Below are 14787 nucleotides of genomic sequence, written 5' to 3'. Positions count from 1 at the left end.
CTCGTATCCTAGGGGGGCGTTTGTTTCGCGCATGGGTATGGGTTTGGAATCGGGAATCATACCTGGGTAGTATGGGGTTGGAACTCCATACCTCATTCCATGCGTTTGTTTCAATTCCGAGTGGTATGGGTTTGAAACTCAATTAAAGCTAAAATATGTTAATATACTGTACATTTACAATATTACCATTTTCATTTTCACATTATCTCATACCCACCCCCTCCTTGGGTATGAGAAACCCATACCTCATGGGTTTGAGGTATGGGTATGAAACCTTATGTTTGACAAACAAACACCTGGTATGGCCGTATGGGTTTGACGCATTCTAAACTCATACCTCATGGCTCATACCTTTTGTGTTTGAACCAAACACCCCCTAATTTAATCGAATAAGAAGTAGAAACCCAATGTGAAAGTGAGTTTCGGATCAATCCCACGTCCACAACAATTAGGTAAGTAGCTCATCAAGGGTCATCACTCATGTAAAGTATGTTGTACAGGTACAACTGATTGTGGTCCGAAATTGTCAGTACTCAGTAGTCTCTTATCCTTTCCTATGGGCCATGGCCCACGAGGTTTTGATATCCAATAAGTCTGACTGAAGACGGATCACATTTCGTCACAAACTGAAAACACGCCAAATATGACTCATTTAAGACGAAATGTAACCATTTTTAGATAAAAAAGTTACCAAAACAATCTAAGGTGTAACAGTTTGTCATTAAAATGGTCACATATGCCGTTAAAATGACGACATTTGGCCCGTCTTCAACTTGTGACGAAAATTATCCGTCTTCGATGAGAATTTGTGTTTGATGTCAATATGTCACATCATTATACTTTTAGGCTTTTAGTCGATTACATCCGAGGTCAAACACTCAAACTCTCTTGGAAGAATGCTATAGCACCGTGGCAATATTACGCATTTTTATAATATTTGACAAGTATGGAAAAGTTAATGATTCTTTAATTGAACTTGTAATTTTACGTCTCAGATATGAGATGGAATACACCTTACTGGCTCCCGCCTGTTGAGCATCACCGAGATAGGGGATCTACTGCGCTGTGGGGGTTGGATATACGAAGCGTTGCCACGATGTTAAACTACAGAGATCATATAGTATTTTCAGATACACAAGATTCAACTCAATGTTGGCAATTAGTGGAGTGTTGGATACCTCTACGCCTTTGTATCATATCATGTCGATTTCAGTGAGCAGCTTGTTGAATGCCAAGGAAGCTGAAAGCACCTGATATCATATCCCATAAACTTCGGTTTTCTGAAACTGTAAGCTTTGCCCGGAGAGCCTTATTCTGTTTTTGAAGCTGAACCTCGCCAAAACACAAGCATATAACAGTTTAAAATTAACTTGTTTTGTACGGTATGAGCTAGGATTATGTTGATTATCAATGTTTCAGTCCTTAATTACCTCATCGACTGTGGAAATAAGCTCTTCTAAGGTAGTCTGCAGGGACGCAATTACTTTGGCTGTCACATTATCCAAATCTGATTCTATCTCTTCATTTGAAGTTGGGTAAAACATGATCCCTTCATGTATGAACAACTCTTCAAGCAAATCTACATCCTCAGCACACATTCTCTCCCGCAGCTATACAATAGAAAGTCGCATATTACTTATTTATTTATTTATCAGGCTGATAAATTGAAGTTGAGGGCCTGCAGTCTGCAGATAAAGGATACGAAGGATTAAAATCTTACCTTGCTCAAAATTCTCTCGCACGCAGCGTCTTTTTCTTGAACAGAAGGTTCTGATTTGTTGCTTTTCTCTTCAGGAGTGGTTACACAGGGAACTGCTTTTATGTGTTGTGCCCTGATCCATTAAGAAAATTAATGTTGGGAGTAATTTTTTTGGAACTCCATAAAACAATTGTATACACACACATTTTTAGTATGAAATATGCGGTTTCGTAGCTGCTAGCTTATCCATAAAAACACCCGACTGACCGTTACCATAGAGGAGAACAGAACAATCAGAAGAGCTAAACAAGAAGACAAAACAAACTTATACCAACTGTCCAACTGTCTCATCAGGTTATTTATGCTTGCTTTTAATAGACTTTTTATGTAAGCACATGCAGGTAAGGTGCGGAGCCCAACACGCACTCTTCACCCCTCAAAACTTGCCTAAAAAGGAAATGTAAACTATTGGACCAGACAATACGAAAATGGAATATGTAAACAACCTCATGAGACAGGGGACTACTGAATAGGAGCTGTAGTGAGTATTTTCTTGTACTATACTCATAAATTACAATAATGTCATCATGAGCACACGCCAAGTATTGAGTAATTGACTGAAATCGAAAAACAAAGTTGCATGTCCAACAGGGTAAACTAGCATTATATATATAATCAGAGTTCAATGAAACAACCTTGCACCAAAGCGAAGAGTTGATAGAGTTTCTGATGCATTTGAAGAGCTTGGTGAACAGCAGCACAGCAATGCCATTCGGCAGCTACCTCCCTGAAAGACGAGTTTCTGGCGTTTAACAAATGACATATATGACAAATATATAATGTACTAGCATGAGAAGATGGAGAATTAATAACCAGTGCATCTTGCAGCATTCGTGTAAGCTTAGAATCACGATAAGGGATATGGTTCAACTTGTTTTGTGAGCTACATGTCAATGCATTTACAACTTTTCCCAGAGCTGTCAAGGATTTGTTAATTGTCTTGGCCTCCTCCAGAAGCCTCCCTTCCGCCCCAGTTTTCCCCACTTTCTCAGAGCCTGCCAAGTCGACGAGAATCAATTTCCCCATTTTGGTCCTGCAAACAAGTATCAGATGAGAAATGTTACCCTTTCATCCCGTTCATATTGCTCTTTATCTCATTTAACTTTGCTGGTCAATCGAAGTTAAGTCTGACCAATGTTTTCTCACAATGTACACTATCTAGAATTTCTTAAAAATAGTTTTGATAAATAAACAAAAAGTATTTCATTTTAACTCTACAAATGTGTGCAAAATTTAACGATAAAAGTTGACATTTCTTGAACACTAGAGTCAAATGAGGACAGTAAAAATGGAATGGAGGTGATATTACACAAGGACATTCGTCTCTTCAACAAACTTAAACTTCATAAAAAGCAATACCTCTTATCAGATGGCAAATCTTGCTGGACTGTCAATATGTAAATGCAGTGACTTCTACTGCTCGCCACATTCATCTCTATCGAAAGGAAGTCCAAAACCAAAAGCACCAAAACTTAGAACTTTTGAATAAGGTAAAACCCCAACATCAAAGATTCAGTAGTCATAATGTAAAAGACAGAAGATACTAACGGGTCTCTCCGACTGCCCTGTTTGCAATTCCACTCTACATGTTGAATGTCCCATATCAGAAGCTACCGAATTAAAAATGAATTAAAAGATGCTAGAAGCCATTCTGAACTCACAGATAAAATTTGCAATGCATCAGCAGCCTCCAGCACAGGGATCTGAAATTCATTACACCAGTTACATAAGGATGTGAAAATGCAGAATTTATCAACAAGTTGAAGTCCAACATCAATTTCACATGCCTAATTTGAATGTTTAACACAGTTAATGAAAATGATTAAACAGGCTATTGAAAGGTAAATTAGACATATTTCCAGCGTAGTAATAGAACAAGAAGAAACACGTTTTTGAAAGGATACTTCCTGAACTTGAAATTCAACACAGTTATTGAACATACTGAAATTCATTTATGTAGCATATCAGGGTTCATAATCGATGTTAAGCTCACCTCAGTGACTCCCGACAACAAAATCCCTTGAGATTTGTTCTCCTTGATCTGTATGTTATCCTTTGATAGATCGAGAAGGTCCCTAATAAGCACATTAGTTCATATCAGTCGCAATTTCTTAAGACAAAATAGCAATCTGACCCACGCAAAATCTTCACATGAAGAGAGCAGGACAATATCACTAACTACTGATACGAACCTCACTTTTTCCATGTAAATCTCAACCTGCACAAGTGAAAATAGTAAGTCGACCAGAAATTTAATAAAACTGTCTTCAATTAGGAATAAACCAGCATAGTGGAACTGTGGAAGTACCATTGACAATTTAACTGAGTATGTTGTTGCTTCTTGTGAAGAATTGATCATCTCAAAAATTCCTTCAATAACTCGTGGCACGAGGCCTTTCTTCATGTCATCAGTCGTTTCAATGCCAGGTCCCTGATTTTAGTGTTCCTTTATCAGCTCTGGACATAAATCTAAGTACAAAGAATTCACAACATGAAATCACCTCCATGCTGTATGTCTTTCCAGCTCCAGTCTGCAACCAGATAAGACGGAGCATGTTAGCATCATACAAGGGTGAAAACTGAAAACCACATTGTTTCAGAACAGAGTGAAGACTGTCTACAATCATACATCAGACCCCCTTACCCTACTGTAGGCAAGAGCATTTCACTCCGTACTTTGTAAACGTGACTATAGTGCAATTTCTTTAAGCTATTTACTTGCAAGTTAGATAGACAAATGTATGCATTTCTTCTAAGAAATGCTTCAAATGGCGAATCTAGCAAATTTGTGCTCCAGTGGTCTTATTGGCTAAAACAACTCAACAAAATCTCAAGATCCATAGATGGAATAAAACATGTTACGAGTGTTACACTAGTATGACAGAAACCATTTGAATATTTGATGCAAGGCTCACCTGTTCTATAATCTATACATCAAAGAAGTGTTTTCCAACTAACTACTTTTACGCTCAAAATAATTTCAACATCAGAAACACTGGCACAGTAACTGAAGTTCAACATACCAAATATGTAATGAAACATTTGCTGATCACATCCCTGAATGTTCCGTAACTAAAACATGAAACACGCGAAAACTCACCTGGCCGTAAGTGATGATTGTCCCATTGATTGCATTAATGGCATCTGGAAAATTTGCATCACAATTGAAAACAGTAGAGAAATCAAATTAGCATTTTGTCTGAATTTCAGCTCTCTTTCAAGCAATTCGTCAAACAACACATAAACATCTCCGATTTCACCACAAATCAAATCAAAACAACAACTAATCTTATACACTACTTCGTAGCATTTATATGTCATACAAAGTACATAAGCAACTGCTACATAGCGCCAAATACTAACATCCACCTAATAAAACGCCGTAATACCATTATTAAGAATCTGAATAGAATTCGGCAATTCGCTGCTTGCTTTTGTGACAAACACATAATTTCAATCAAGACATTTAATGTACTAACCTATACATTACAACTAAAACATTTCTTTAAACAACAACATTCACTATAAGCAGCAACATTTCATCATGATGTTGCTCTCATAACCGACATTTTTAAATAGTTCTGCCACGAAATATAACGACTAAAATTTAAGCATTATTTCTCTAAACTATAGCATTACACTATCAGCTGCTACATTTGATCATAATGTCCTATAACTGACTGCTTTAACAGTTCCTCCTCGAAATATACCGACTAAAATCGCATTATTTCACAATTTTCACACAAACAAGAATTCATACATAAAATAAAACAGTAACTAGAACATTTCACTATCAGCAGCAATATATGATCATGATGTCGCAATACCGGTTTTTTAGACAGTTCCTCCTCAAAATATACCGACTAAAATCGCATTATTTCACAATTTTCACACAAGATAAACAAGAATTCATACATAAAATAAATCAGTAAATAGAACATTTCACTATCAGCGGCAATATATGATCATGATATCGCAATACCGGTTTTTTAGACAGTTCCTCCTCGAAATATACCGACTAAAATCGCATTCTATCTCAATCTTCTCACAAAATAAACTAAAATCATACATAAAAATCAACTTTACAGGAAGATTTCGTTACCTTGAACAATCGGCAAGGCTAAAAATTCATAAACACTAGCTTGAGCAGAATCATCGTAGAACACCTTATCGAAATTGAACGTCAAATCTCCGTCTTTCTCATCCTTTCAATTTTCACAAGCGGAAATTAATAGATTATCAACATCAGATAAAATTCAACAGGAAAACAAAATTCATACAAAAAAGAGGAAAAATCACGAAACCTTGAAATTGAAAGAATCGTCGTCGATGCGGTGAATGCTTACACTAGTGCCGTGATCTTTGATTTCGCTGGAGCTTAGAGGCCGGAATCGAGCGCAGATTATTACCTTAGACATTGCGGAAATCGTCTGCGAAAACGATAATTGAACGCGAAGAGGTTAGGGAGAAGTTTGAATTGATTAAAAATTGTGAATTATTGTTGTATTGTTGACGGATTTGAGTGTGCGATTGTGTTGTGGAGTGAGAGAGAGGGGAAGGGAAGTGGTAATGGCGGGAAGTTTTGGAAGGGAGACGAACTTTGTGATTGAAATCGGAAGTTGCTAAACTCCGTAATTGCCCTAATTAGATTTGGCACCTTGACTACTTATGTAGTTATGTTATGTGTAGTCATGTGGGTCGGTCTGAGGCCGGACTGGATCGAACCAAATCAGAACATGTTTTGGACCGATGCCCACCCCTATGGACTCGTACCGAAAAATTGAACCGAATCCGGACCTAATTTTTACTATTCATTAACTTCGATTTTAATAAATTAAAGATAATAAATAATCAAACTACTATTCTGGCGTATTAAATTTAAATAATGAGTAATATTAACTTTATAATGTCATTTGAAGGTAGATAATAACGTGTTTCCTTCTTAAACTTATACTAATATTTAGTCTTGAAAAGCATCAAATTCGGTCCATTTGGCTCGGAGTAAAGTAATCGGTCCTGAATCGGACCGGACTGAAAACCAAAGGTCCAACAAATGAGGACTGGACCTTAATAAATTCGAAAAAGGTTGTGTCCAAATGGTTCAGTTGGGTCCATTTTTATGGTCTGGACCTAAATTTGCTCACCCCTGTTAATCGTGGCTCGAGAAGCGGCCCATATGTAGAGGCAGCCTAGGTCGATTCAGGCCCGAGCCCAATGGAAACCCAAATAAAATTAACAAGACTTCAATGAGTTCAATCCATATAAATTGGAGAATTGGAAGGGTACATTAATTAGTTACACAAATGAAGCAAGCCTTTCCATGATTTGAAGCAACCTTCATGTAACCAATCATTGTCACTTTATCACTAATCACACAAACAATATGCCACATTTAACACCCTCAAGATTAATTACCCATTAAACAACTCTTTTGTCTCTATTAATTACAAAACCGATTCTTATAACGTATGACAGATTGATGTACAAACTCATTTTTACCATATTTAGCGTCTCAATGAGGGTCCCAATAGCACACATTATAAAAACCGTTGTGCAAAAACAACATACATTAGTGATAAATGATAATCTAAATTTCAGCCTAATGACTTCTAGAGTTGCAACTATATCCACATTTAACTTGAGAAATAAAGGATACATGTATTGATGTTCAACACAAGAAGCAACCTTTTTTCTGTTAGATTTCCATGATTTAAAGCAAACTTTTGTTGCCACCAACCAATAAAAAGTATAAAGTTAGTTCCAAATTTTATGTTAATAGAAATCCAACAGTAACATTTCACCAGCCATGACAAAAAAAACAATGTTTCTTCATTTTATTATCTTAGCATCTATTTTTACACCTTATGTAAAATCCACTGATTTTAACTATCCTGCAGTGTTTAATTTCGGTGACTCTAATTCCGACACTGGTGAACTCGTGGCTTCCGGCCTTGAGTCCATGGGTCCTCCCTATGGCCAGACTTACTTTCACAAACCATCAGGAAGATACTGTGACGGCCGCTTGATCATCGATTTCCTCAGTAATAAACCTTTTTCATTTTTTCATTCTGTTTCATGTGCTGTCAACTTGACAGGATTTGAACCCGTGACCTCTTGGTCACACTGGCTCTAATACCATAATAGATGAACCATCTCAACCAAAACCTTTATATTTATTCTTATTAAGACACATTTGCTTATATCAGCAAATTAGAGCGAAACCTGAGTATTATTCTGTTTACAAATTGTAGTGGATGCAATGGACCTGCCATTCCTGAACGCGTATCTTGACTCAGTTGGTGCACCAATGTTTCGCAGAGGTAGTAATTTTGCTGCTGCAGGATCAACAATTCTTCCAGCTACGGCTACTTCAGTTAGCCCTTTCTCATTCGGGATTCAGGTGGTTCAGTTCCTCCGATTCAAAAATAAAGTTCAAGATTTGTCGAAAAGTATGCTCATCATTTTTCTTCCTCTTTCTGAAGAAAATCGCTATTTCAATTACAAAAATACAGTAAATATCAGAGTAACTTCTTTCTTACAGGTAGAAAATTCGACAAATATATTCCCGGACAGGATTTCTTTGATAAGGCGCTTTACATGTTCGACATAGGCCAAAATGATCTTGCTGGAGCATTTTATTCAAAGACTTTGGATCAAATTCTCGCCTCAATTCCTTACATTTTGCAAGAATTTGAAACTGGCATTAAGGTAATGTACCTATATGTCGAATTGTCGACTGCAGGCAACAAATGTCGTCAGCTGGTAAACTCTTCGAGTAACAAAGTTTAAAACTTGTATAGTAAATATACGTGGATTTTTAGTATTTGATGTTATTTGACATATTTAGTTTTTTGATTTAATTTTTTTTTTTAAAAAAAAAACTGTTCTCGTCTCCTTTTTTACCAACTATTTTCTTATATATTTTACTTGGTTTACTTTATTCCGTATCCTTAATTTCTAGTTAGGTTTTCAAAATCGTTTTTAATCTTTATTCTCGATTTAAATTTTAATTTTTTACAAAAAAATCCGGACTTCGATTTTAAAACCTATAAATTTATCTTGGTTTGACTTTATATTATGTTTCGCTCTTCCTTTTGTTTTTCATCGAGTAACAAAGGGTAATTTTATTTGGTTTTAGAAATTGTATGATGAAAATTAAAAAAAATGTTTAAAATCTGTATAGTAAATATACGTGGATTTTTAGTATTTGATGTTATTTGACATATTTAGTGTTTTTATTTTTTAAAAAAAATTGTTCTCGTGTCCTTTTTTACCAACTATTTTCTTATATATTTTACTTGGTTTACTTTTAAGGTATTCTGGATCCTTAATTTCTACTTCGGTTTTCAAAACCGTTTTTAATCTTTATTCTCGATTTAAATTTTAAGTTTTTTTATAAAAAAAATCCAAACTTCGATTTTAAAACCTATAAATTTAAATTTACCTTGACTTGACTTTGTATTATCTTTCGCTATTCCTTTTGTTTTTCAATTTTTCCTTTTTTTTTCGAATTCTGAGGTGTGCGTTCATCCATGGACGGTTCTAAAGGATGATTAAGGCTCTGATGTTGTTGTTGTTGTAGAAATTGTACGACGAAGGAGCAAGGTATTTTTGGATTCACAATACGGGTCCACTCGGATGCTTACCACAGAATATAGCCAAGTTCGGAACTGACCCGACAAAATTGGATAATTTAGGGTGTGTTAGTGCACACAACCAAGCTGCACAGCTTTTCAATCTGCAGCTCCATGCTCTAAGCAAAAAACTGATGGGACAGTATGGAGACGCGAATGTAACTTATGTCGATATATACACAGTAAAGTCTAATCTCATTTCAAACTACTCAAGATATGGTGAGTAAATATCGCGTCTGAAATAATGAAGAGTCGGAGTAACACAGGTTAAAGAAACAAACAGTTAAGCCCTTCTGAACAAAATTGCAGGTTTTGAGCAACCGATCATGGCATGCTGTGGATACGGAGGAGCACCAGTAAATTACGACAGTCGAGTGATGTGTGGGCAAACTAAAGTTATAAATGGAACATCAGTCACAGCCAACGCATGCGACGACAGCACGGAATATGTAAATTGGGATGGTATACATTATTCAGAAGCAGCAAATGAGTATGTTTCATCACAAATACTGACAGGAAAATATTCTGATCCTCCTTTCTCAGACAAGATGCCTTTTCTTATAAAACTCAAGTTCTAAAACACAATGTATATATAGTGTAATGTATGTAATCTAATTCATTATCAAGTATTTTTCTTAATTTGGTACAAGTTCTCAAACTCATGGAAATCGGTCACGGCACACACAGGGCCGGCTATTAGCATGTTCAAAAGGTTCTGAGAACCAGACTCATACCCAATCATTTCTTCTTGTTTGTTAGCTGAGTGTTAGGTTTGAATATTATTTGCTACAAAAACTAAGATTTCCTATTATATGAGATCTCAAATTATCTTGTAGAATTGAGCCTCTCAAATCCATTTAACGGGCCCTGGTCACACAAGCGTTTTTAACATTGTAAAACAATTATTTTTCCGCGTCTTGTCATGGAATCTACAACTTTTATGTAGTAATGAACTCAAAAGTTTTAACACGTAAATAAATATTTCTGGGTTTTGTCCGTGTGTCTATAAAAGCATTTACCGTTAAAATTAGATCCTTCTTGGAAAATATTTTTTCTCAAACCAAGCATACCTTAAATGCCATAACTTAAGATTGTACAAATGGTTTAAGGCTTTAAGCAATCAAAAAGGTATTGGATGTTGAAGGGACTTTAGCAAATGATGAGCTCATGGCATCAAAAGAAAAGGCTAAAGAAAGTAAGAAAATGAAATGAAAAATAAGGCTAAAACACATAAAAAAAAAAAAGTGAATTGGCCCAATGAACCATGCTATGCTAGGCATGTAAAAAAGCCAAAAAATATGTCCCTTAGCCCACCTCCTCCTAACCCATCATATTGCAATGGACCATATAGGGTTGAAAACTTATTTTTTACCCGAACCGTGTTTGTGTTTGACCTGTGCCGAAGTTGGTCAAGCAAGCGGGTTAGCCTGACTTGACCATCGGGCCGCTTCTCCTACTGCCCACCTAACTTGTGAAGTAGCCAAATCGCCCGTCCCCCAGGTTAGCTCTCCCAACTTGGCCTAACCCTAATTCGTCCAAAACGCTAGAATAAAAATAAAAGATTGGTCTAGCCCACCTGGCCAGGCTTGCCCTACTAGAACTCGCACTGAGCCAGGGTCATGCCTGAGCTCAAACAGATCAAGGTCAAGTGGCCCAACCCAACCTACCCCTGATTCAGTTTAGCCCGACCCATGACCATCTCTGATAGATAAAGTGTAAAGGGTGAAACTTGAGTCACGGGTGATCGGCTCAACACGGTTTTAACACAACTGCCCTGCAAAAACCGTGTTGACCCGATGACTCGAGTCCATGACCCGACTTCCACCCTTTTTAACACCTTACCTATAATAATCCCACAAACATTATCCCAACCCCACACTATCTAAACTCACAAACTCCCTATGGCAAACACCTTAACATTCCAATTTCCATGGCAATTCTCCTCTATTCTCATGCTTCCCTCAACTCACATTCCAAACCCAACCAACAAAACACTAAACCCAACTTACCTACACACAATATCTCCTTAATCTCTAAAAAAAGAGAATTTATTTTACATTCATTATCTCTTTGCATTGCTTCTTTTACTACCCTTAGGCAAAATAATGCAGTTTTTGCTGCTGAATCTTCTCAAACTCCATCAAAATCATTATTTTCTGGGATTTTGAATACTAAGTCATGGTTTCAGTTTTATGGAGACGGGTTTTCTATTCGGGTTCCTCCTCAGTTTCAGGATATTATGGAGCCTGAGGTCTATCTATCTCCCTTCTCTTTTATTTTTACTCTCACCGTCTCAATCATTTATTTATTGATTTATCGTAAACAAATAATTGGGACCGAGACCGAGGGAGTATTTTACTGTGTTTTGCATTATTTTTTTGTTGAATGTAGTTAGTTATCACTCCCTGGTCCCTACTCCCTTCAACCTGATATTTACATTTTAACCGATTGGTCCGATCATTTGTTTATTTTTGATTAATTTAATATTACGAGAAAAAAAAGTAAACAATTGACTGTGACAAAAAGACTAAGACTCCTTTCGTCCCAATCATTTTGTGATTAAAATACTGCTCAAATAGAATGAAAAAAAGGTAAACAAATGATTACAACGGAGGGACTAGTTCGAAAAGCAAGTAGTTAGTTAGTTAGTTACTCATTTGATTGTGAATTGGTTGCGGATGAAACCTTGATTTAGCTTGGCAGTTGGCACATATTTCCTCCGTCCCAATCATTTGTTAATATTCTTTAGAAGGGTTATTTATGGACGAAGATTGGGACGAATGATTGAGACGAAGGGGGTAAAGCGTTTATATGGAATTAACAAAATTGGTAGTTATATAAGAGGAACAACATTATCAACATTATCCCAGTACCTCAACCTCAATGGTTCCTGCAAATGACGGGGTATGGGTTGAATGTACGCAGTCTTACTCTTACCTATTGTTAACACCGAGAGACTTGGTAGTTGTTCATGGTTCTATGTTTAGTGTTGTGTTGTGTTAAAAGTATAAAATCGATCTTGGTACTCCAACCATTAGCTTAACCATTAGCTTAAGCTTTTGGTTGAGATAATTTTTTTGACATGGTATCAGAGCCAGTGTGACCAAAGGTCACGGGTTCGAATCTCACCCCCCACAATTTTAAAGTGGAATATCAGAGCCAGTGTGTATGTGTTCTGCACTGTATGTCTGCGGATCGATCTCCCACAACTGCGATTGAGAGGGGTTTAAATACCGTAATCCTTGGACACGCCCCGAAATTCGGATTAGTCGGCCCAATATGGTTCGGATTACCGGATGGTTTAGACCAAAAAAAAAAAAAACAATTTTAAAGTGGAATATTAGCACCAGGTATGGGGGGAGGAGGGTCTGCAGTTGCATCCACACTTCAAGCCCAAAGGGCATTCGTGTGAGGGGGCTTATTAAAAGTATAAAACCGATCTTGGTACTCCAACCATTAGCTTAAGCTTTTGGTTGAGATGGTTTCGTGACATGTTGGATGCAGGTGGATACTGAATTTCATTACCCTTGTCTTATATGACGTAGGTTGATTTTTCCGCGACTAATGTTGATTCAGTTCCAATTTATCTTTGAAGGATTTTAATCAAGGCTTATCGCTTTATGGAGATAAGGCAAAAACTAAGACGTTTGCTGCACGGTTTGCATCTACTGATGGGTATAGAACTGTTCTTTTCTTCTCATTTTTGCTTGCCTTCATGATTGTTTACTCCCTTTTCGGGAGTTCTCGATAACTAAGGTTCCTGATTCGCATACATCAGGTATGAAGTATTGAGTGTCATTATCAAGCCATCCAACTCACTGAAGCTCACCTTCCTTGAGGTCTGTTCCTATTTCTGTAAAGGGATTTCTCACTTTTACTGTCCGAGATCCTAGAAGAAACAGATTGCTTTTGTTCGAAAATTACAGCTATCAATCTCGAGTCTTTTACGTTATGTCATTTACTTTCCGACTGTATTCTGTTTTGTGTTTGTTCTGTTCTTCACAAGTTATCTGACAGTGGAATGAAACATTCACATAGAGCTGCGCTGTAGGCGTGCATTCATCTTTAGACAAAGACACGTTCACCCTGTTAAAATTTCATGTTCTTGGGATTGCAGGCTCAGGATATCAGTAATCTAGGCTCGCTTAAAGAGGCCGCAAAGCTTTTCATTCCAGGTATGTAAATTTTCTGATGTCTGTTCACTAGACTGGCCTGTTTATTATGATCTGATTGTTTGCCTGGTGTGGTATCAGGCGGGGCTAGACTATACACTGCACGAACTATAAAAATAAAAGAAGACGAAGGTTTCAGGTATTACTTAATGATTTTGCTTTGACTGTCTCTCGCGGGTTCCTCGTATTGTTGCTTTACATAGGGGAAGTTCGGAAGATCTGACCTTTTTTGTCGAAGTTGTCCAAATTGCGCTGATAACTTCTTCAATTATGAATAAATTAAATTTATTTTAGCTGTTCGTGTTTTCTTTTGAGTACTTACCAAATTACCTGGTCTAAATTTGCTGAATCTCGTGTCATTCAGGACTTACTATTTCTACGAGTTTGGTAGAGACGGACAACATGTTGCATTGGTAGCAGCTGTTAATAGAGGAAAGGTATGCAGTCGACTTCTGCCATGAGGCTTGATTTATTTGCCAAGAAGAATTACTCTTGTGATCAATATAGAGATTACAGAGACTATTTCCGAATGTCCCATCATTAAAATTTACATTCTGAGTTTAAATTAATACCTGAAATTTTTAATGGTGCAGGCAGTTGTTGCCGGAGCAACTGCGCCACAGTCTAGATGGGAAAGTGACGGCATGAAGCTTCGCAGTGCTGCCTTGTCATTGTCCTTGTTGTAGTCCTAACAGGAGTATATTACATTGTAGTGGCCTTCTTTTTGTTCGATTAATTTCTTCATTGCTGAAAGATCGGGAAAAAAAAAAAGCGTACAATCATCGAGTCTGGTGGTAAGTTGATAAGAAATGGTCTTAAAGTCCATGTATTAAGCTTCCGAAAACAAAACTTATGTATTTTTTTCCTCCAATTTTGATTCATATCTTGTTCATTGTATCATATCGTAGTTTGTCTCAGGTCATGATATCAAAAGCGCGCCTGTTACATCATTTTTATGGCGGTAGTGGAGTGAAAACTTGGGTTGCCATTGCGTTATTTCCCGTTATGTTACACCGGATCACAAAAAAATAGCCGTATTTCAGTTGCAGCAACAAATACTTGTAAAATACAGCCAATATTTATTGATATTTCTTCGAAGTTTCCCTATACCACTGGTTATTTTTTCTTATAAGAACGAAGAGTACACAGTTTTAGTAAAATAAAATAAAATTATGGCCGCAACAGTGGCGATCGATTACGTTAACCACCAGTACCGCAATCT

The 14787-nt window shown here is 36.9% G+C and overlaps 3 protein-coding genes across 3 annotated transcripts; 2 read left to right on the top strand and 1 right to left on the bottom strand.

Moving 5' to 3' along the window:
* Positions 1–959: 959 nt before the first annotated feature.
* LOC141619649 (kinesin-like protein KIN-1) lies at positions 960–6392 on the bottom strand. The gene is made up of 15 exons (XM_074436667.1): positions 6064–6392; positions 5862–5964; positions 4860–4903; positions 4261–4290; positions 4068–4190; positions 3952–3977; positions 3753–3834; positions 3421–3462; positions 3308–3341; positions 3119–3194; positions 2573–2792; positions 2395–2486; positions 1721–1832; positions 1431–1610; positions 960–1326 (listed from the first exon to the last, which is right to left on the bottom strand). Exons 1-15 carry the CDS (start codon positions 6175–6177, stop codon positions 1210–1212), a joined length of 1395 nt encoding a protein of 464 aa, XP_074292768.1. The 5' UTR covers positions 6178–6392; the 3' UTR covers positions 960–1209.
* A 1132-nt stretch (positions 6393–7524) lies between these two features.
* Positions 7525–10048, top strand: LOC141619646 (GDSL esterase/lipase At1g54790-like). The gene is made up of 5 exons (XM_074436665.1): positions 7525–7800; positions 8011–8208; positions 8301–8467; positions 9342–9612; positions 9703–10048. Exons 1-5 carry the CDS (start codon positions 7566–7568, stop codon positions 9969–9971), a joined length of 1140 nt encoding a protein of 379 aa, XP_074292766.1. The 5' UTR covers positions 7525–7565; the 3' UTR covers positions 9972–10048.
* A 1199-nt stretch (positions 10049–11247) lies between these two features.
* Positions 11248–14482, top strand: LOC141619644 (uncharacterized). The gene is made up of 7 exons (XM_074436663.1): positions 11248–11644; positions 12989–13068; positions 13172–13232; positions 13511–13568; positions 13647–13704; positions 13930–14002; positions 14159–14482. The coding sequence occupies exons 1-7, from the start codon at positions 11324–11326 to the stop codon at positions 14249–14251; spliced, it is 744 nt and encodes a 247-aa protein (XP_074292764.1). The 5' UTR covers positions 11248–11323; the 3' UTR covers positions 14252–14482.
* The last annotated feature ends 305 nt before the right edge of the window (positions 14483–14787 follow it).

This window comes from Silene latifolia, chromosome X (genome assembly GCF_048544455.1).
Source record: "Silene latifolia isolate original U9 population chromosome X, ASM4854445v1, whole genome shotgun sequence".
Classification (NCBI taxonomy): domain Eukaryota; kingdom Viridiplantae; phylum Streptophyta; class Magnoliopsida; order Caryophyllales; family Caryophyllaceae; genus Silene; species Silene latifolia.
This window is presented reverse-complemented; position numbering and strand designations above follow the sequence as displayed.

Coding starts and splice junctions, on each gene's coding strand:
- LOC141619649 (XM_074436667.1), bottom strand. CDS start 6,177: ATGTCTAAGGTAATAATCTGCGCTCGATTCCGGCCTCTAAGCTCCAGC. Junction 2,487..2,572: donor GAATGCTGCAAGATGCACTG/GTTATTAATTCT, acceptor CTCGTCTTTCAG/GGAGGTAGCTGCCGAATGGC. Junction 1,833..2,394: donor ACTCTTCGCTTTGGTGCAAG/GTTGTTTCATTG, acceptor TTAATGGATCAG/GGCACAACACATAAAAGCAG.
- LOC141619646 (XM_074436665.1), top strand. CDS start 7,566: ATGACAAAAAAAACAATGTTTCTTCATTTTATTATCTTAGCATCTATT. Junction 7,801..8,010: donor CTTGATCATCGATTTCCTCA/GTAATAAACCTT, acceptor TACAAATTGTAG/TGGATGCAATGGACCTGCCA. Junction 9,613..9,702: donor TTCAAACTACTCAAGATATG/GTGAGTAAATAT, acceptor ACAAAATTGCAG/GTTTTGAGCAACCGATCATG.
- LOC141619644 (XM_074436663.1), top strand. CDS start 11,324: ATGGCAATTCTCCTCTATTCTCATGCTTCCCTCAACTCACATTCCAAA. Junction 13,069..13,171: donor CGGTTTGCATCTACTGATGG/GTATAGAACTGT, acceptor CGCATACATCAG/GTATGAAGTATTGAGTGTCA. Junction 13,705..13,929: donor AAAGAAGACGAAGGTTTCAG/GTATTACTTAAT, acceptor CGTGTCATTCAG/GACTTACTATTTCTACGAGT.